We start from the raw sequence: 16,016 nt of genomic DNA, 5'->3' as shown, positions 1-16,016 counted from the left end.
GCAGCCCATTAAACTATTAAAACAATGACAATGCAGTTGAAATCATTTTCGAGATGACAGTCAAATAGAGATAAAAGAGCAAATTTGACTCTTCATTTTGGGTCCAACAATAAAATTATCAAGAAAACATGAATCTCCATCTGAAATTGTAAATAATCCTGAATGGTCAACAGTCCCTGCTACAAGGGCAGGCCTTGTTGAGCTTGTTTACACAATTAGCACACTTCCTCCTGTCACCAATACACATTTAGATAAATGTTGGGATCAGTGGGCCACGAAATCCATGAAGCAGTGTTATGGTCCTAATGCCAGATCCAGATATAGCTGGACACCATGAGGGTAAAAATACCCAAACAGATGGGAGGTTCACAGGCAAGGGGGAGAGGCAGCAAGCAGCACAACTTCAGATTTCAGAGGAGAGAAGAACTGCAATTACAGTTGTTTGCCAACCCCTGACTTCTATGTGGTTAGCAAGACCTTCAATGGATGCCCATTCAGAGATAATGACCTCCCTCAGAGATACAAATGTAAGGATAATCATACACAGACCAGTGTAGTTGTGGTGAGGATGACGCCGTGCTTCCATTGGATGCAGTATGACTACTTAACTAGAGTCTGAGTAAGGCCTTACTTACATTGAGGCATCACGAGAAAGAAAAAAAACATCTGCCAGTAATCAAGGGCAAACAACTGCTTACGCACATTTACTGCTAAGAAAAGATATGGAGAGAAAGTAGGTCTGCTACAAACGATTATTTTCATAATCAATTAATCCATCAATTATTTTTGGACTTAATCAATTAATCATTAGGTCCATAAAGTGTCAAAAAATGTCCATCAGTGTTTTCAAAACCTCAAAATGATGATCATTTTGTCCACAAATCGGAATTATTCCAGTTTTAATAATTTATATGATATATGGAGCAAAAGAAACCAGAAAATATTCACATTTCAGAAGCTGAATAATTTGCCAATTTGTTTTAATCATAAAAAAAATATCCTCAAACAAATTAATCAACTATCGATTGTTGACCATTCATTCAGCAATCGATTAATAATCGATCAATCGTTGCCCAATAAGAGAAAGGTCTGTGTGCAAAAAAAAGTTGATAAGTAAGCTACCCTAAAAATTAGCAAACAAATCTACCTTGACGTTTCATGTTTTTTTAATCAAAACACTAAAAAAGCAAATACTGACAAAAAAGACAAAGCAGATTAATGATTGAACAGGTGGTCTGGTGTAAGCCTATTATAGGAGTGGCTTGATGTGATTTTACATTTACCACTGAATGAGGAAATAAGGAGTTAAAAGATTTAGTTTTTACAAAGGAAATAGTTTTATCAAAACTTTAAAATCATCAGTTTAAATGAAATTTAAGGAACTAAAAGTACCACTGCTTACTGTGACATGCTGTACAAGGAAGAGAAATCCATATATAAAAAAACAGCCAATAAGAGAAATGTCCATGCTAATCTAAGCTTATTCTTGACCTTTTTCATAAACACAAAGAGAACATGGTTGAATTTACTTCCTGTATCTGTCACTGAGATAAAAGACAAAAAAAAACATTTAGCACAAAATAAACTGCAAACGTAAATAACAGTAGATAGATAGTATTACTATTCATGTAGGATATGAATTGTAATTGGAGATGTATCAGAACAGTGGTGTGGTAACTGGGAATTCCCAGTTTATAAACCATCTTCGAGGATGTACTTACCAATTTGATGGCCACATATTCATTAGTATAGAGATTCTTCCCCAGCCGCAGTTCTCCAAAGTTCCCACAGCCAATTTTTTTACCCACGCGGAAGTTTGGGCCAACCATTAGCACTCCAGAATTGGTCCCTGAACTCCGGCCCCCATGTCCAGTCCTGCTGCCTGTTGTCTTAGACATCTTTTTCCCTTCCTCTGTCTCTCCCTTGCCCCCTCTCTTATCAAAATCCATAAGCTTGTGATACCCTGGCCTCTCCACGGTTATTGTCCAGCCATGCAAACCATAGAAATGCCAATAACAGTGAGAGATGACACTTCAGAGAGAGGGAGGAAGACAAATCTTTGAGGACAGAGGAAAGATGTTGCTGCTAAAAATGTGCAATGCTCACAAGACCATTGGGAAAATGAGCCCAATCTTCAGCTTAAGATCCCTGTGTGTGAATCAAAACAGCTATTTAGATGAGGGTTTCCCTTTTTCCTTTATGTTCCTTAAGGGTCTCCTCTTTCGTGTTTCTCCACCACAAGTCTCAGAGTAGCATTTCCCTGCCTGAGGATTAGGCAGGTTATGCTAGGCTGTGCCCAAAGACACACATACAATACTAGTCATAAAAAAGCACTCCAAAACCCAGCTACGGGATCCACAAGGCTAACTGCGAACATCTTCAGTGGAGCCTTCTTTCTTCTGGTCAGCCTTCAGTTACATGGTAGGCAAACTCCATGTTGCAAGGCGACGACAGGCGAGTACAGTGATGAGAAAGTCTGTTTCTGAGGTATTGGGAGATCTGAAAAGGTAAACAAGAAAAGACGTTAAAAGGAAGTTAAACTAGTTAACAGTATGCCATGTATATAGGTACAAGTGTGTGTCAGCATTACACCATGCTCAACAGATTAACTTCACTGGCCATTACATATAAATAAATCACTGTCTGTTCCCATAACACTAATGGGCCATTAATGGATAATATTTTCAGGAAGAAAATGAAACCTTTTACTTGAAGATCAAATTATATCCTCTACAATGACTATTCCTTACAATAGCTGCAATGAGATCTTATTTCAGACAGTGCAAGGCAAATTCAGTAAAGCAATCAATATGAGTGTTAATATTCTCCAGTGGACCTCAGAAAAACAGGAAAAACAAATCTACTTTGCAAATAAAACTAGTTTGGAAATTCCAAAACATGGAGCATAGCAGATATAAAGCAGATCATAACATTGCATTTAAGTCATGTGTAGGAGTAAGTTTCACGCTTGCACTTCAACAGCTCTTGCAGGTGTGTGAATACTCCGTTACACATAATTAAACCAGTAAAAATCAGTACATGCTAAAATTAGAAACAAGTGCCTACATGTTCAATCCATAATGTTAAGCTGTTTAATAGTTCAAGGGGTATTATACATGTAAACCTATGCACACAAAAAACAAGAAGACAATTGTAATGAGAGTAATTTGACCATGTCTGTACAGCTTTTTGAAAACAATCACATGTAGACGTCTCTGTCGAGAGCCAACTCCCTCATGTCCATGAGCTAAGATGTTGGTGATGCTGAAAAGAGCAGGTAATGCAGGCACTAGCAATGAGCAGCTACTTTTTCCTATGGAAAGGCACTTACATGGATCAATGACTGCTGTAATGCTTCATCTTATCATAACATTAGCATCAGTGGGAAGAATATTATTGGAAGTATTTGCATACAGTCTGGGTTACTGCTAGCTCAGCTGAATCCGACAGACAAATAAAAATAACTGTAGTAAATAGACTAAAATACAACACTGGCAGTCACACATATGACTATTATGGGTGCACATTACTGTAAGGTATTTTATATCATCATTCACACATATAATACTGTTGTGCATTCAACATGTTCCAGGCAGATTTATACTGCAGGCAATAGCCTTGAGGATCTAAACCTATATTTAAATTATACTTGCAGCAGAAGTATGAAATGTGTCGAGTAAATTAAACATGGCACAGCCTAGAAAGACCCACTCAAAATCATAGATCTATATTCTGATTGCCATGCTAGATATACAGGCATTAATTACAATGTCATGTCTACCAGATAGCATCACAATTTTAAAAGGGTACAGAAAAGAACAACCTAAAACTAATCCAGGTCATTTATTTTTCAAATAGAATTATAGCCATGTTGGAAAACAAGACAACACATATCTGAAGGTTCTCAGTCTTACAGGTCACCACAATCTCAGGAGAGTGGATATAAAACCGTTTTCCATTCAATTTTACCACTGTACAAGTGTGTGTCTTTCCATTCAGCGCTGTTAAGCAAATACTGGGAGTAAGATCAAAATATATATAGTACCAGTCAAAAGTTTGGTCTCAACCTCTCATTTTGTGTTTTTTTCCCTTTATCCTTTAGTATTTCCTACATTGTAATTAATATTGAAGGATGGATGGACTTCAGAACTATGAACGGACACTTAGGAAATCAAGTTGTGATAAAAAAAAGCATTTAACAAATCATAATTTTACATTTTAAATTGTTCAAAGAAGCCACCCTTCCCTTTGATGACAGCTTTGCACACTCTTGGCATTTCCTCAGTTTGGGCAGCATTACTCCTCTTAGTGTGCAGCCTGCCAGCAACCATTAAAAGAAGTTGTTTCTGGATACTGTACTTCCATTGAGCTTACTCCCATTTACCTTTCTTCCATTACACTAACTTCTCCATCTCTGCATGCACAAGCCAAATTATATTGGTATGTTATGTGCAAATCGAAAATCCATTTAAAAAGAGGCTGATGGGGACCCCCAACAGACAACCTAGACTCAAGCAGGTACAGTTATGTTCATGTACACTCCGGAGACGTGTATCTAGAAACTATCAGGAAGACAACACAGATGTTTACCGAGGGAAAAAAACAAAGATCTACAGTACATGAATTGCCTCTCATAGCATTTTGACGTTGTTGTTGTGTTTTATTTTTATTTTTTATGTCAGTCGTTTATTGCAAACACTGATTAGCTTAACATTCAAAAGTGCTAAAATTGCCTTGACAAATAAGGATAAAACAACACTGACGAGTATTATAACTATACGTTGAAGCCGACAGTGGCTCGAACAACCTGCTACAATTATGATCAATGCCACTAGCTAGCAAGCTAGCATTGACACGACGCAAGTTGATTTCCAACTCAAATATGAATAATCTCATCGACAATTAAAGCTTCAGGTGGACTTTCAACAGCTGCACCCTGGCCACACGACCACGTTCACCTGGTCGGTGGTGCCAAATACCTGCCTTTCTTAAGGCTTATGTTAATGATAGCTAATAGCTAACTGACTAGCTGGCAGCTGTCATTTAGCGTCAGATATGGGGTGATCCCACGTACCTGCGTCCCCTCTACGTAAGCCACATTCCCCCTCCAAAAGAAAATTGTAAAAAAAAATAAACTAAAATCTTGCAACAAACCCCCACCGATGAATGTGTTCATAACATCTAGCGGTATCGTTGCAGTCACTGGTTCGGCGGACAAGGCCACTCAGACTATTCTTGCGTTATTTAGCAGTACCAAGTCCGCTTGGTATCGTTCAGTTGTAGCCAATTTCGCAACGCCTGCGCATTTCCCCCCGTGTCATGAACCCGCAACAAGAGTAGCAAACTCTGCTGTAAGGTAGAGAATTACATCCATGTTGTAGCCAAGTCCCACAGCTAACCTGGCTAGCACGTACCAAAAACACCGCTTCTCTCGGCCCGACGCCAAATTAAAACCCGCTGTGGCATCAAACAGTCTGTTAAAACAAAACATCTCTTTAAAGGAGCCAACATTAACGCACAACTAACCAAGTCGAAGCAGGACATAGCATCAAATATTAATTGATAGACATTACCTATGCTAGCTGGTTAGTAAACGCTTAATAACAATGTCCCTGGCGACGTCGTAACTCTTATCAACCATACAAGCGTTATAATAAAAGGGATTTCATGATTCACCTAATCATTCTTCGAGGTACGATTCCAGCGATTTTCATTTCACTGACCACTGCCGCCGGGCAACTCCTTAATCCCCAACAACCGCCTACTCCAGCTCCAGCGGCAGCAGCCGGGGATCTCTTACCGCTTAGCTCGGTTAGCTAGTCACTTAGCAAGTTAGCACACGAAACATGAGCGAGAACGTTAATGTGCGGCGGTGTCGTCACAAACGGCAGCTTTCGAATGGATTTCTATCACCAAAGGAAAGAGGGTTACCTTTAAAGTGGAGCTATAGACGCGCGGCGGAGGTCATGGCTTGTCATTCGTGGATATATTTCTCATTTCTTGCCCTCAAGTTGCTATGATTTCGCTGTTGTCTCTTTAAGCCCAGCGACACACGGCGTCACTGCGCTACGCTGAATAGCTGACGTAACCGGTTTTGTGAATAAATCAGAGCACCGGGCGTGCGTAGCTCACAGAACCTTAGAGCAGGTCTCTCAAAATACAACAATCTGTGGGGGGAAAAATCACATATTTGGGAAATTGGCTTGAAATCACGATATTCAATCGCGATAAAAAATATTCATGAATATTTCACAGAATTTCAGAGTGAAAGTTTTTTTTATGATATAGAACATTAACTAATAACATATGCACAATTGTAATAAAACACTTAACATGCTCATATATACAGTGCTTAACACATTTATTAGACCACCTGTCATAAAAACGAAAATAAAAATGTTACATTCAACCATTAATACTCACTTTTCTGTTCAGGAATGCAAGTAAATAACTATAATTTGACAACTCAATCAATAAATTATAATGTGCTTTAATTTTCTTCTGTTTTTTGTTAAACGGTATATTTGAACATTTGTAACTAACATAATTAGACTAATTATATTTTAGCTTTAAAATAATAATATTTTAGTTAAAGAGCTTCTACATACTGGTGTATTAACCATTACAGAAACATACAAGATTAGTTTGATAATTACCAATGCTGTTAATTTAGAGCAGCTGTGGCATAAACCTTGCATTGGGTGGATGTAAAAGTGTGATTCATGTAACCTATAATTATAATATTGAACAATTATATTTAATGTGATATTCTATCTATAATCTAACTACAGATAGAGGAGGTCACAGTGGGCCAGTTCTCATTATAACTTGGTATTAAAGGGCAGGCCACAAGTTTGAGTCATTTGCACTAAAAGACCGATGTATTTGTTTCAAACGAGTCAAATCAAGATTGCATAAAGACACCTTAAACCTGGATAACACTATTCAGTTGTTAAATTTGACAATTAAACACACAAACAGTGGGATTATTGACGTAAATATGAACTGTCTCCTCATACATATTTTTATTGCCACAGGTGGATCATTTCGCTTGATGTGGATTGATTTTTTTGAATTTGCAGTAATTAGTGATAAAAAAAAAATGTTGACTTGACAAATGAGTAAAAATACCAGATGTGTTTATTTGTTTTAATATAATTTGATAACATGTTATGACCATATCACTGTAATGCAGAATCATCTCCTATTCGTATGATAGTTTACACCTCTCGCTTAAAAAATACATTCTATTCTTCTACTCGGTCCAAACCACAGTAAGTCTGTGTTAAAACTCATCCGCTGTGTGAGGAATGAGAACAGAACATAAAGCATCAAGGAAATGATTTTATTTCACATTTGTATTTGACATTGCTTTGTTACAAAGGGGAGGGCTTTCTTGAAAGCCTTTACCATGAAGCTATCTATACTTTAGGCATAGTAGTCAGCTAAATAGTGCTGAAGGAAGACTAGAATATCTTTAAATGTGGTGCAGGTAAAAAACAAATTAAAATTACCTCTGAAAATATGTGCCTTTGCATCACTGTACACAGACAATTCAGTGTTGGCTGTGCAGTATGTAAAAAAACACATTACCTGCACCTTTCTACCACACTTGAGGAGATGAAAGTGTGGATCTGAGATACATGTCTCATACCCACAACAACAAAAGATGATATTGGTATTGAAAAAAAACAAAAAAAAAACACTGCTGTTTACTGTTTGTCAAGTTTTATGAGTAAAAGATCTCAAAAATACAATAAATTATAATGATTTTAAGTTTATTTTCATTTGACCAAGTGAGAAAAAAAGTGAGTGAAACTGTCCCTTAAGTGCACATCAGTTACAGCCCCAGGTGAAGGTGAGGCACAGGTTTAGTGGAACATGCGTTGTGGAGGGACAGACTGCAGTGTTTAGTCACTGTTGCTGGAGGAAGGCCCTGCAGGGTGGTACTGTGCTGTTGTGTGATGGGCCAGAACATGTGGGGGAGGGCCAGCTCAGTGGACAGTAGTCCTACAGCAGGCTGTGGGTGACGTGGGTGACTGTAACGCTCCCCTGTCATGAAAGGGAAGAGCGGAGGGGAGCGGAGGCGGAGGCTGCACCGTGAGATATCAGAGTCTGAGGGGGTGAGAGCAGGGCACGGCTCTCTAACATGTGGTGGAGGAAGAGGAGGAAGAGGGCGAGGAGAGGGAGGGACGTTGCTGTCAGTGTCAGTGACGACACCATCCTGTTGGCCTTCACTCCTGACTTCTTCCTGTCCTACTTTCCTGCGATGTGGCGTCTCCTCTACACCGGTGTCTCTGGGGAGCGAGGAGCACTTCTGATCTTTACGAAACTTTGCTCTCCTGTTCTTGAACCACACCTGGAGAAGAGAGCGCAAAAAACAAACAAAGCTATAATAAGTGTGTTTATTTCAGGCAGTTTGAAATATGCAGCCCTGATATATGATTATAGAATTAAATCACAAGTACCTAAAAGGATACTTAAGTGAAAGTACAAGTATCTTACTAGAAAATGACTTTGGTAGAAGTTGAAGTCACTTTTTATAATAATACTTAAATAAATGTCTTAAAGTATATGACATTTACTGTAATTAAAGGTGCCATATATAAGAATGTGACCAAAAACGGTTACTACATTCAAATTCAAAATACCGAGGTCTTTTAGGTTTTGTTTTCTGACGTAACTGGCAACCCGTGGTTGCTCGGCAGCTGAGACTCTACTGACTGCAATGATTGGTAGATGGCGGTAGGTGGCGCCACATGCCAAAGCATGATTTCAAAACATAAACCTGATTTGCAGTCTGCAAAAGATTTTTTTTAATGCAAATATTTTGTCTGTACTGTTGTTGTTGGTGAGTTCAGTTTGTTATATGAACATTATTCCTGAGTCTCTGTGACATATTAGGAGGATTTTATGACCAGTTGCTTTAGATTTATTACATAATGCACCTTTAAGTATCAATATAAAATGTGCTTGAGTTTTAAAAGTAAAAGTATTAAAAAAGTGAGTAGTGAGTGATGATTGAGCCGTAGTAGCTCAGTGGTAAGGTGAGCTAGCAAGTGGAAGGTTGTGGGTTCAGTTCCCGGCTCTGCTAGTCTATAACATGTCCTTGAGCAAGACACTTAACCCCATGTTGCAGCGGGTAAATGGATCACAACTCTTCTTCTTCTGATTTTATTTGGTAGTAACAAGTAACAAAGATAGTTAGAGGAAATGTAGTTAAAGAGCGGAGTAAAAGTAAAAGTTTCTTGAAATATAAGTAACAAAGTGAAGTACAAATACGTGAATTCTGAAGTACACAGAGAATTTAAAGAGAGAGAAAAACGTCTACTGTATACAAAATGGTCTTTTCTTGTATTGATGTGGCTGCAGGTATTGAATTAAAATGGCATAGGTAACTTGAAGATGTGAAGTATAACCTTTCTGTACACTCTATTATTGTTGGGAATCAAAGTATTTGTGCTCCAAGTCATATTGATCGAGAAACAGTATGAATTCTTCTGTCATTCTCCCTCTAACAAACAGTGTCACTCAGGTTACAGGTTCCCAGTCAGGATCTGGGTGGAGTCAATGTGCGCTCACCTGGATTCGAGCCTCGGGCAGGTTGATGCAAACAGCCAGCCTCTCCCTCATGCCAACATCTGGGTACTGTGTCTGTTGGAAGGCTTTTTCCAGAGCCTGCAGCTGGGACACGGTGAAGGCCGTGCGGCTGCGGCGCTGCTTCTGCTGGTTTCCATAGCGAGCCTCCAGAATCAGCTCTGGTGAGACACAGAGAGAGAGAAACAGGGTTATATATACTGGTTATGCTCTGAATCAGCAGCAGGTCAGTCATAAGGGATTATTAAAGGGTCATTTTCAATTAATGTTGACATTCCACCATTTATTTTTGGAATTCAATAATTCAATAAGAGCTTAAAGGTGCATTATGTAATAAATCTAAATCAACTGGCCATAAAATCCTCCTAATATGTCACAGAGACTCAGGAATAATGTTCATATAACAAACTGAACTCACCAACAATAACAGTACAGACAAAATATTTGCATTAAAAAAAATATTTTGCAGACTGCAAATCATGTTTATGTTTTGAAATCATGTTTTGGCATGTGGCGCCACCTACCGCCGTCTACCAATAATTGCAGTCAGTAGAGTCTCAGCTGCCGAGCAACCACGGGTTGCCAGTTAGGTCAAAAAACGAAACCTAAAAGTCCTTGGAAATTTGAATTTGAATGTAGTAACCGTTTTTGGCCACATTCTTACATATGGCACCTTTAAACAAAACGTTTATTTATTATACTACCACAGCTGCCCTAAATTAACAGCATTGGTAATGATCAGAATATTTATTTTTATGTTTCTATAATGGTTAGTACACCAGTATGTAAAAGCTTTTTAATCACATTTTAAAATATAATTGTTATCCATTAATTTTCTAATTTACCGTTTACAGCACATCATTATTTCTTGATTAAGGTGTCAGTGAAGTGAGTAAATGTGTGTTTGTGCAGTCTATTCAATTTGTTGGTAAAATAACTTATATTTTATTGATTTTATTCATTCTTATTCTTATAGATGAATGAAATGCTTGACAGCCGTTCCCATGACACTCCTGTTTAACTGTCAAGTTTAACTACACTATAGTACAGCTGATTTTAATCATCTCTAGAGAATATAATCTAGGCCAACAGTACAGGAAGGTTCTGCACCGATGGTGTTTTGCAAATTCAGGAGTGAAAGTTCTCTCAGTGAAGAAAAACATCTTATAAATGGTGTACAGTTTATATATTTTTCCACTTTTTTCTATTTCCACTGCCTGCAGTGAGGCAGTTAATCCACACCATGAGTCATGTGACCTCAGTGACCCTCAGCTTCCCAACAGTCAGGGATAAGGGAAAAAAACGACTTAAATCAAAGGTGTAACACAGATCCTGCTCTGTGCCCTCTTTAGGACTTTTTTCTGGCATAAACACTGACCTTGTCAGGACCAATCGTTCCTCATGGAGACCAAAACCTGGTCCTAATGAGGGACTGGTTATGTTTACGTCAGTTGGTGGTTGGGTTAAGGTTAGGGTTAGGCGTTAACTGGTAATGATTAAGGTTGGTAATAAGGCTTTGTTCAGGCCGTCCAAATGAATGGAGGACAATACAGTGTCCAAACCTGTTATCCCTGATGTTGTGGGGATGTAAATCTGTTTACACAGTCCTCGTAATGGAAATTGCTACATTTTAAAGTGAATGTGTTTTAAAGGTAGGTTAAGGTTAGGATCAGGGTTAGGATTAAGTCAGGAGTAACTATGTTAAGGTTGGAGTAAGTCTCCAGGAAATGAATGTAAGTCAGTGTAATGTCCTCTGAGAGAGAGACACTGACCTGCCAGTCTCTCAGCCACAGTGAGTGTGTGCACCGTGGGTCCTGCAGCAGAGTAAGCGTGGAACTGCTCTGCCATCTGGTGGTGCAGGTCCAACAGCACAGAGTTGACACCGTGGACAGGATACACTCCACTGCTGGACGTCCCGCAGAAATTCAACGAGTTCATGCTGAAGTGAAGACAGGAAACAGACATCTGTTTTATTTTGTTGCTCAAATTAAATGAATAAAACTTAATTGTAATGTGCTTCTAAAACCTTTTCCTTAAACAGATAACAGCCTATGAATGAATGAATGAACATCTTATTATTTGTCCATTTTATAAAACGGATTTCTGAGAAGTAGCTTACAGAACATCCTCTATATTATTATTATTTATTTTGGCCAACTTTTTAAAATTGCCCACTTACGTAAACACTATAAACCTTTATCTTGCATCCTTCACAGCCATGAAGCAACATTTTGCGCTCAAATATAACAAAATAAAAGTCAGATTTAAGACTCTTAAAAGGACCCTAATGAAGAGTTTGTTTTTAAGGATTGAACATGACCGTGCCATTACGTTAAAGCAGAGGGCACAAACTTGCGGCCCGCGGGCCACATGTGGTCCCCAGTCGACGTTCTGTAGCCATACATTTACTTTCCATCAATAATATTTTCACAATAATGAAAAAACACATTAGGTTACATTTATCACATCATTAAATGTATTCAATTCAACACGTAATTACATACAAGGTGGTCTAGTGTTTTAATTACAGTTGTCTTTTTTTGTGAAAATAATTATCAGAACACACACTTTTACTTTGAAATGGTGTGCAATATCATCCTGACTACTTTTAATTTGCAATATCATGATGGATTATCAAGATATAATGAATGAATAGTTCATTTTTCCTCCTGCTCCTGACCTGACTAGTTCACTGGCCCCCAGGTCACTTTAAATGTGAGGCCCCTGCATTAAAGGTAAATTAACTGTTATAAAATAAGAAAGACAGAGGAAGAGTGTCTTCTCTGACATTTGGTTACACAAAGTCTGAATTAATTGAAGAACACAAGTGTCCCTTCAGTCGACGGTAAAGCTCTGCATGTCCTCGGTCCTCGTCCGTTTACCTGAGATCCAGACGTGTTTTTCCTCCACGACGCTCGGCTTGTATAGTCCACTATAGTCCTTGTCCCCAGTTTAGGCCTGGAATCCTCACAGAGCAGCGTCTTTGTCGTGGCACGGATCTCATTCCCCCGAAACTATTCTCACCCACGACTATTTAAGAAGCATTTACCCAGGCTCCCCTCAGCCATTAGCCAATAGAAAGAAAGGTATTAGCCGGGATTAGGTGGGATGAGGGAAGAAAGGGGGGCTGCGAGGGGCTCAAGTTTTTGAAACTATTGAACTTGGAAGATTTATGCCAAGGATCCCTCTATACACGAGCGTTTCATTCCCTCCCTTTAAAACAATTAAAACAATGTGGTGGGCTAATCTCCGAGGCAGGACAGATTAAAAAAAAACAGCCTTTGATTGTCCTCTCCTTCTTCATACACCGCTGCTTTGACAGAGGGGGTTTGTTTTGCTAACAGGCACCATATTTTACCCATAAACTGTCACCGTGTGAAGTTAATCTGAACCCTGCTGCTGCTGCTGCTGCTGCTCAATGAGAAACCATCTTACAAACTGCAGCTGAGCTAAATAATAAAGCTGTCCAATAAGAGAAAACGTCAAATTGTCACTAAAATAAAGTCATTCACTGTCTATTATTATGGCACCAGCATTTCCACCACTGTGGTCCAATTCACCAAGCAGTCTGTGAAAAGTAAGTGGTCATTCATTCAAATTAAAACACTGTTTTTATTCTACACTAAGTGAGAAAGTTAAATGAAAAACATATCAAACCTGAGTCTCTATTAAAGAAGAACAGCAGAAGGACCTAAATCAAAAGTGGAGAAGAGAAGCCAGAAAATGTCCTCAGTATAAGACACTACATTAAATGTCCCTCGTCTCATCCATTTTAATGAGAAATGTGCGAAAGATAAGTTCATTAGTTTCATTGAAGTCGACCACCACACTCATGATTGTGTCTCTGACTAAATGATACAACAAATTAAGTGTTTTATGTAAAAGTATGTAAAGTTTAAAGAATGAAACAACAAAATTATCCATTTTGATTTCATGGTGAATACATGGTGGACAAATGGATTGTGAGGAAACATTGTAAAGCCAATGCTTCCAGATATGCTTTGTGTTTGTTGCATAGAGATGATTTTTATTTTATTTTTTTTGGCTGTGTTTTTCTACTGTGCCATATTTTAAGACGTATATAAAAACACTTTAATTACAGTTGTGTGAATACTTTGGTTACAAGTCACTTAAAATGCATCAAACAGGTAATATATTACACACGAATGAATTAGAAATGATAGATAAATAATATGCATGTTACTGGAAAGAATAAATAAATAAATTGAGAAATTTAGTTCAAAATCAGAAAGCGAGGCTGATCCTCTGACTTTTAATGAATCATAATTAGTCCTATATTTAACCCATCAGGGTTTTCAAAAAGGATCTTTCATTAAATTTATTCTACAACTTCCATGAGTCCACTTCTTTCAAACTACACACGTCACATTGATAATCCTGAATGCACATTTAATCGCAATATCTTTCATTTGACAACAAAATGAACGACTGTAAAAACACCTTGAAAAACCATGTCACATGACTTCATGTATAGTTCAGAGGCTGCAGTGACAGGAAATAGCTTTTTCTTCAGTTATAATTTAAGGTATTATTTGCTCCCTCAAATAACAAAACTATAACTCTCATTGAGAGAAGATACTTTTCCTAACATAGCTTAAAATCACAAATGTTTCTCTTTAGGCTTTTGTAACACACAGCAGACTCAAACCTTAGATACTGGATTTAAAATAAAAACAAGTTTGAATCATCCACTAGACAATCCAACTATTATACTAGACATTTAAAACTTCAGACTGCTAATTCCTTTTGGACAAAATGACTAATTATCACTGATGATTACTTTATCTCTATACAAGTAAAGTCTATTTATGATGAATAAGTATTAATTAATTGTTATACTTATTATACTAAGTATTAACAGAAACATGTACACATCCACGTTTAATGTTTCTAATATAAAAATATGTTTGTAGAAGCCTCTGTGACTCAATAAACGTACAGCATGTAGGGTTTACAGCTGCAGCTGAATATGCTCACATAACTTATTTGTTTTAAGCTTTGGAACTTTTATATTAACTTATGTAGAACAACAGTTACATACATTCAGGTGATTATACTCTTAAAACGATCATTTTATGTTCAAGTCCTGCCAAATGGAAATAACCTTTCCTTCAATCTTACCCACTGAACCTTTAACATGTAGAACAAGATGCTACTACAGGTACATTCCTACACCAAACAGAAATCAGCTAAATGAAAGAAAATAAAGTCAATATTCACACACAAACATGTGAGATGTCTCCATCGGCTGTGCCGGCTCATTAGAGTGTGGACAAATAACCATGGTTCACTTCTTCCTCTCCGCCTTGCACACAATAAACAGCTCAGACTCCCAGAATATGTGAAAATGTTTGTGCTCTTTTTCTTTTCTCTCTTTTTTTTTTTTTTTTTTTTTAACCCTGGCTCCTTTTTTTCCTCCTCCTTTCGCCGTTCTTGGCTGTCAAGCTATATTAGTGTCCGATAGAAATAAGTCATTTAGAAGAGCCTCTGTCGACCAGCCTCCTCAGCCCCACTAAAAGCTCCAGGATTAGGTCCCAGAGGCCTTTGTCTCCGCAGCCCGCAGGATTAGGGGAGATTTACTGCGAGCAGAGGAAAAAAAAGTAGTTATTTCATGGCACTTTCATGATGAAACCTGGCCAAAGCTGTGTTGGCTGGGGGGATTAAAGGCACACAAAGAGTGTGGTTGTGTGTGACCCTCCCCATCCCAGAGCTGCTACCACCGACTCACTCACTGCACCCCCCCCCCATTCTCCCTCCCTCCCTTTGGATCATTTCCCCTTCTGCAGGCCTTGGCCACGTTCACCTCCAACCCATTCTGGTGACCACAGTCCAGACCTTAATTAGCTCCTCACTTTTCAACCTCACTGCTATCTGACTCCCTCGTCCTCCAGGTCTCACTAATGTTCCACTGGCTGAAGAGACGACAGGTCTGCTCCAATCACCCGGTCGTGAGTTGCTTTGAAAAGACTCGGAGTGCAGCGGTAAATGAGGAGTTACTGGATTTTAGTGCCTCCTGTTGTGTTTTAAACTGCTTGAAAAGGACTTATCCTGGTCTTAGAGGATCCACTTGCACATGCATGGATTACAGGGAATAAAAGACTGGAAAAAAAAAACAAAAAAAAAAAAACTGAGGCACATCACTGACAACAGTCTCACTGCAGAACAGGTGGAAACTCGCACACAGGTTTAATAAGTGTTGTCACACAGCACAGGGGGATTTACACAAACCTCACTTCTCGGCACCAAAACAACTTCCTCCTGCACAGTCAAGCTTTTTAAAGTTCCCTTGTTAGAACGTGTGATGCAAGAAGAAACAGTGGAGTCATCCTCGTATCAGGACATTGGATTATTTCATTATTATTTGGAGGCTCTTTGATCCTACAAAATAATTTACATAG

General features: G+C 38.4%; 1 protein-coding gene across 3 annotated transcripts in view; it reads right to left on the bottom strand.

Moving 5' to 3' along the window:
* csnk1g2b (casein kinase 1, gamma 2b) overlaps positions 1-6,047 on the bottom strand; it is a 30,188-nt gene extending 24,141 nt beyond the window's left edge. For 2 of the 3 annotated variants that reach the window (XM_083888473.1, XM_083888475.1), the window contains exons 1-2: positions 5,932-6,047; positions 1,722-2,499 (exon numbers count right to left, since the gene is read on the bottom strand). In XM_083888473.1, coding sequence (XP_083744599.1) covers positions 1,722-1,949 — 228 coding nt within the window. In that variant the 5' untranslated portion in view covers positions 1,950-2,499; positions 5,932-6,047. Of the gene's footprint in view, positions 1-1,721; positions 2,500-5,676; positions 5,763-5,931 lie in introns of those variants that run through there. The other variant, XM_083888474.1, reaches the window with a different exon arrangement.
* Positions 6,048-16,016: the final 9,969 nt, after the last annotated feature.

This window comes from Microchirus variegatus (assembly GCF_963457635.1).
Source record: "Microchirus variegatus genome assembly, chromosome: 4".
Classification (NCBI taxonomy): Eukaryota; Metazoa; Chordata; class Actinopteri; order Pleuronectiformes; family Soleidae; genus Microchirus; species Microchirus variegatus.
This window is presented reverse-complemented; position numbering and strand designations above follow the sequence as displayed.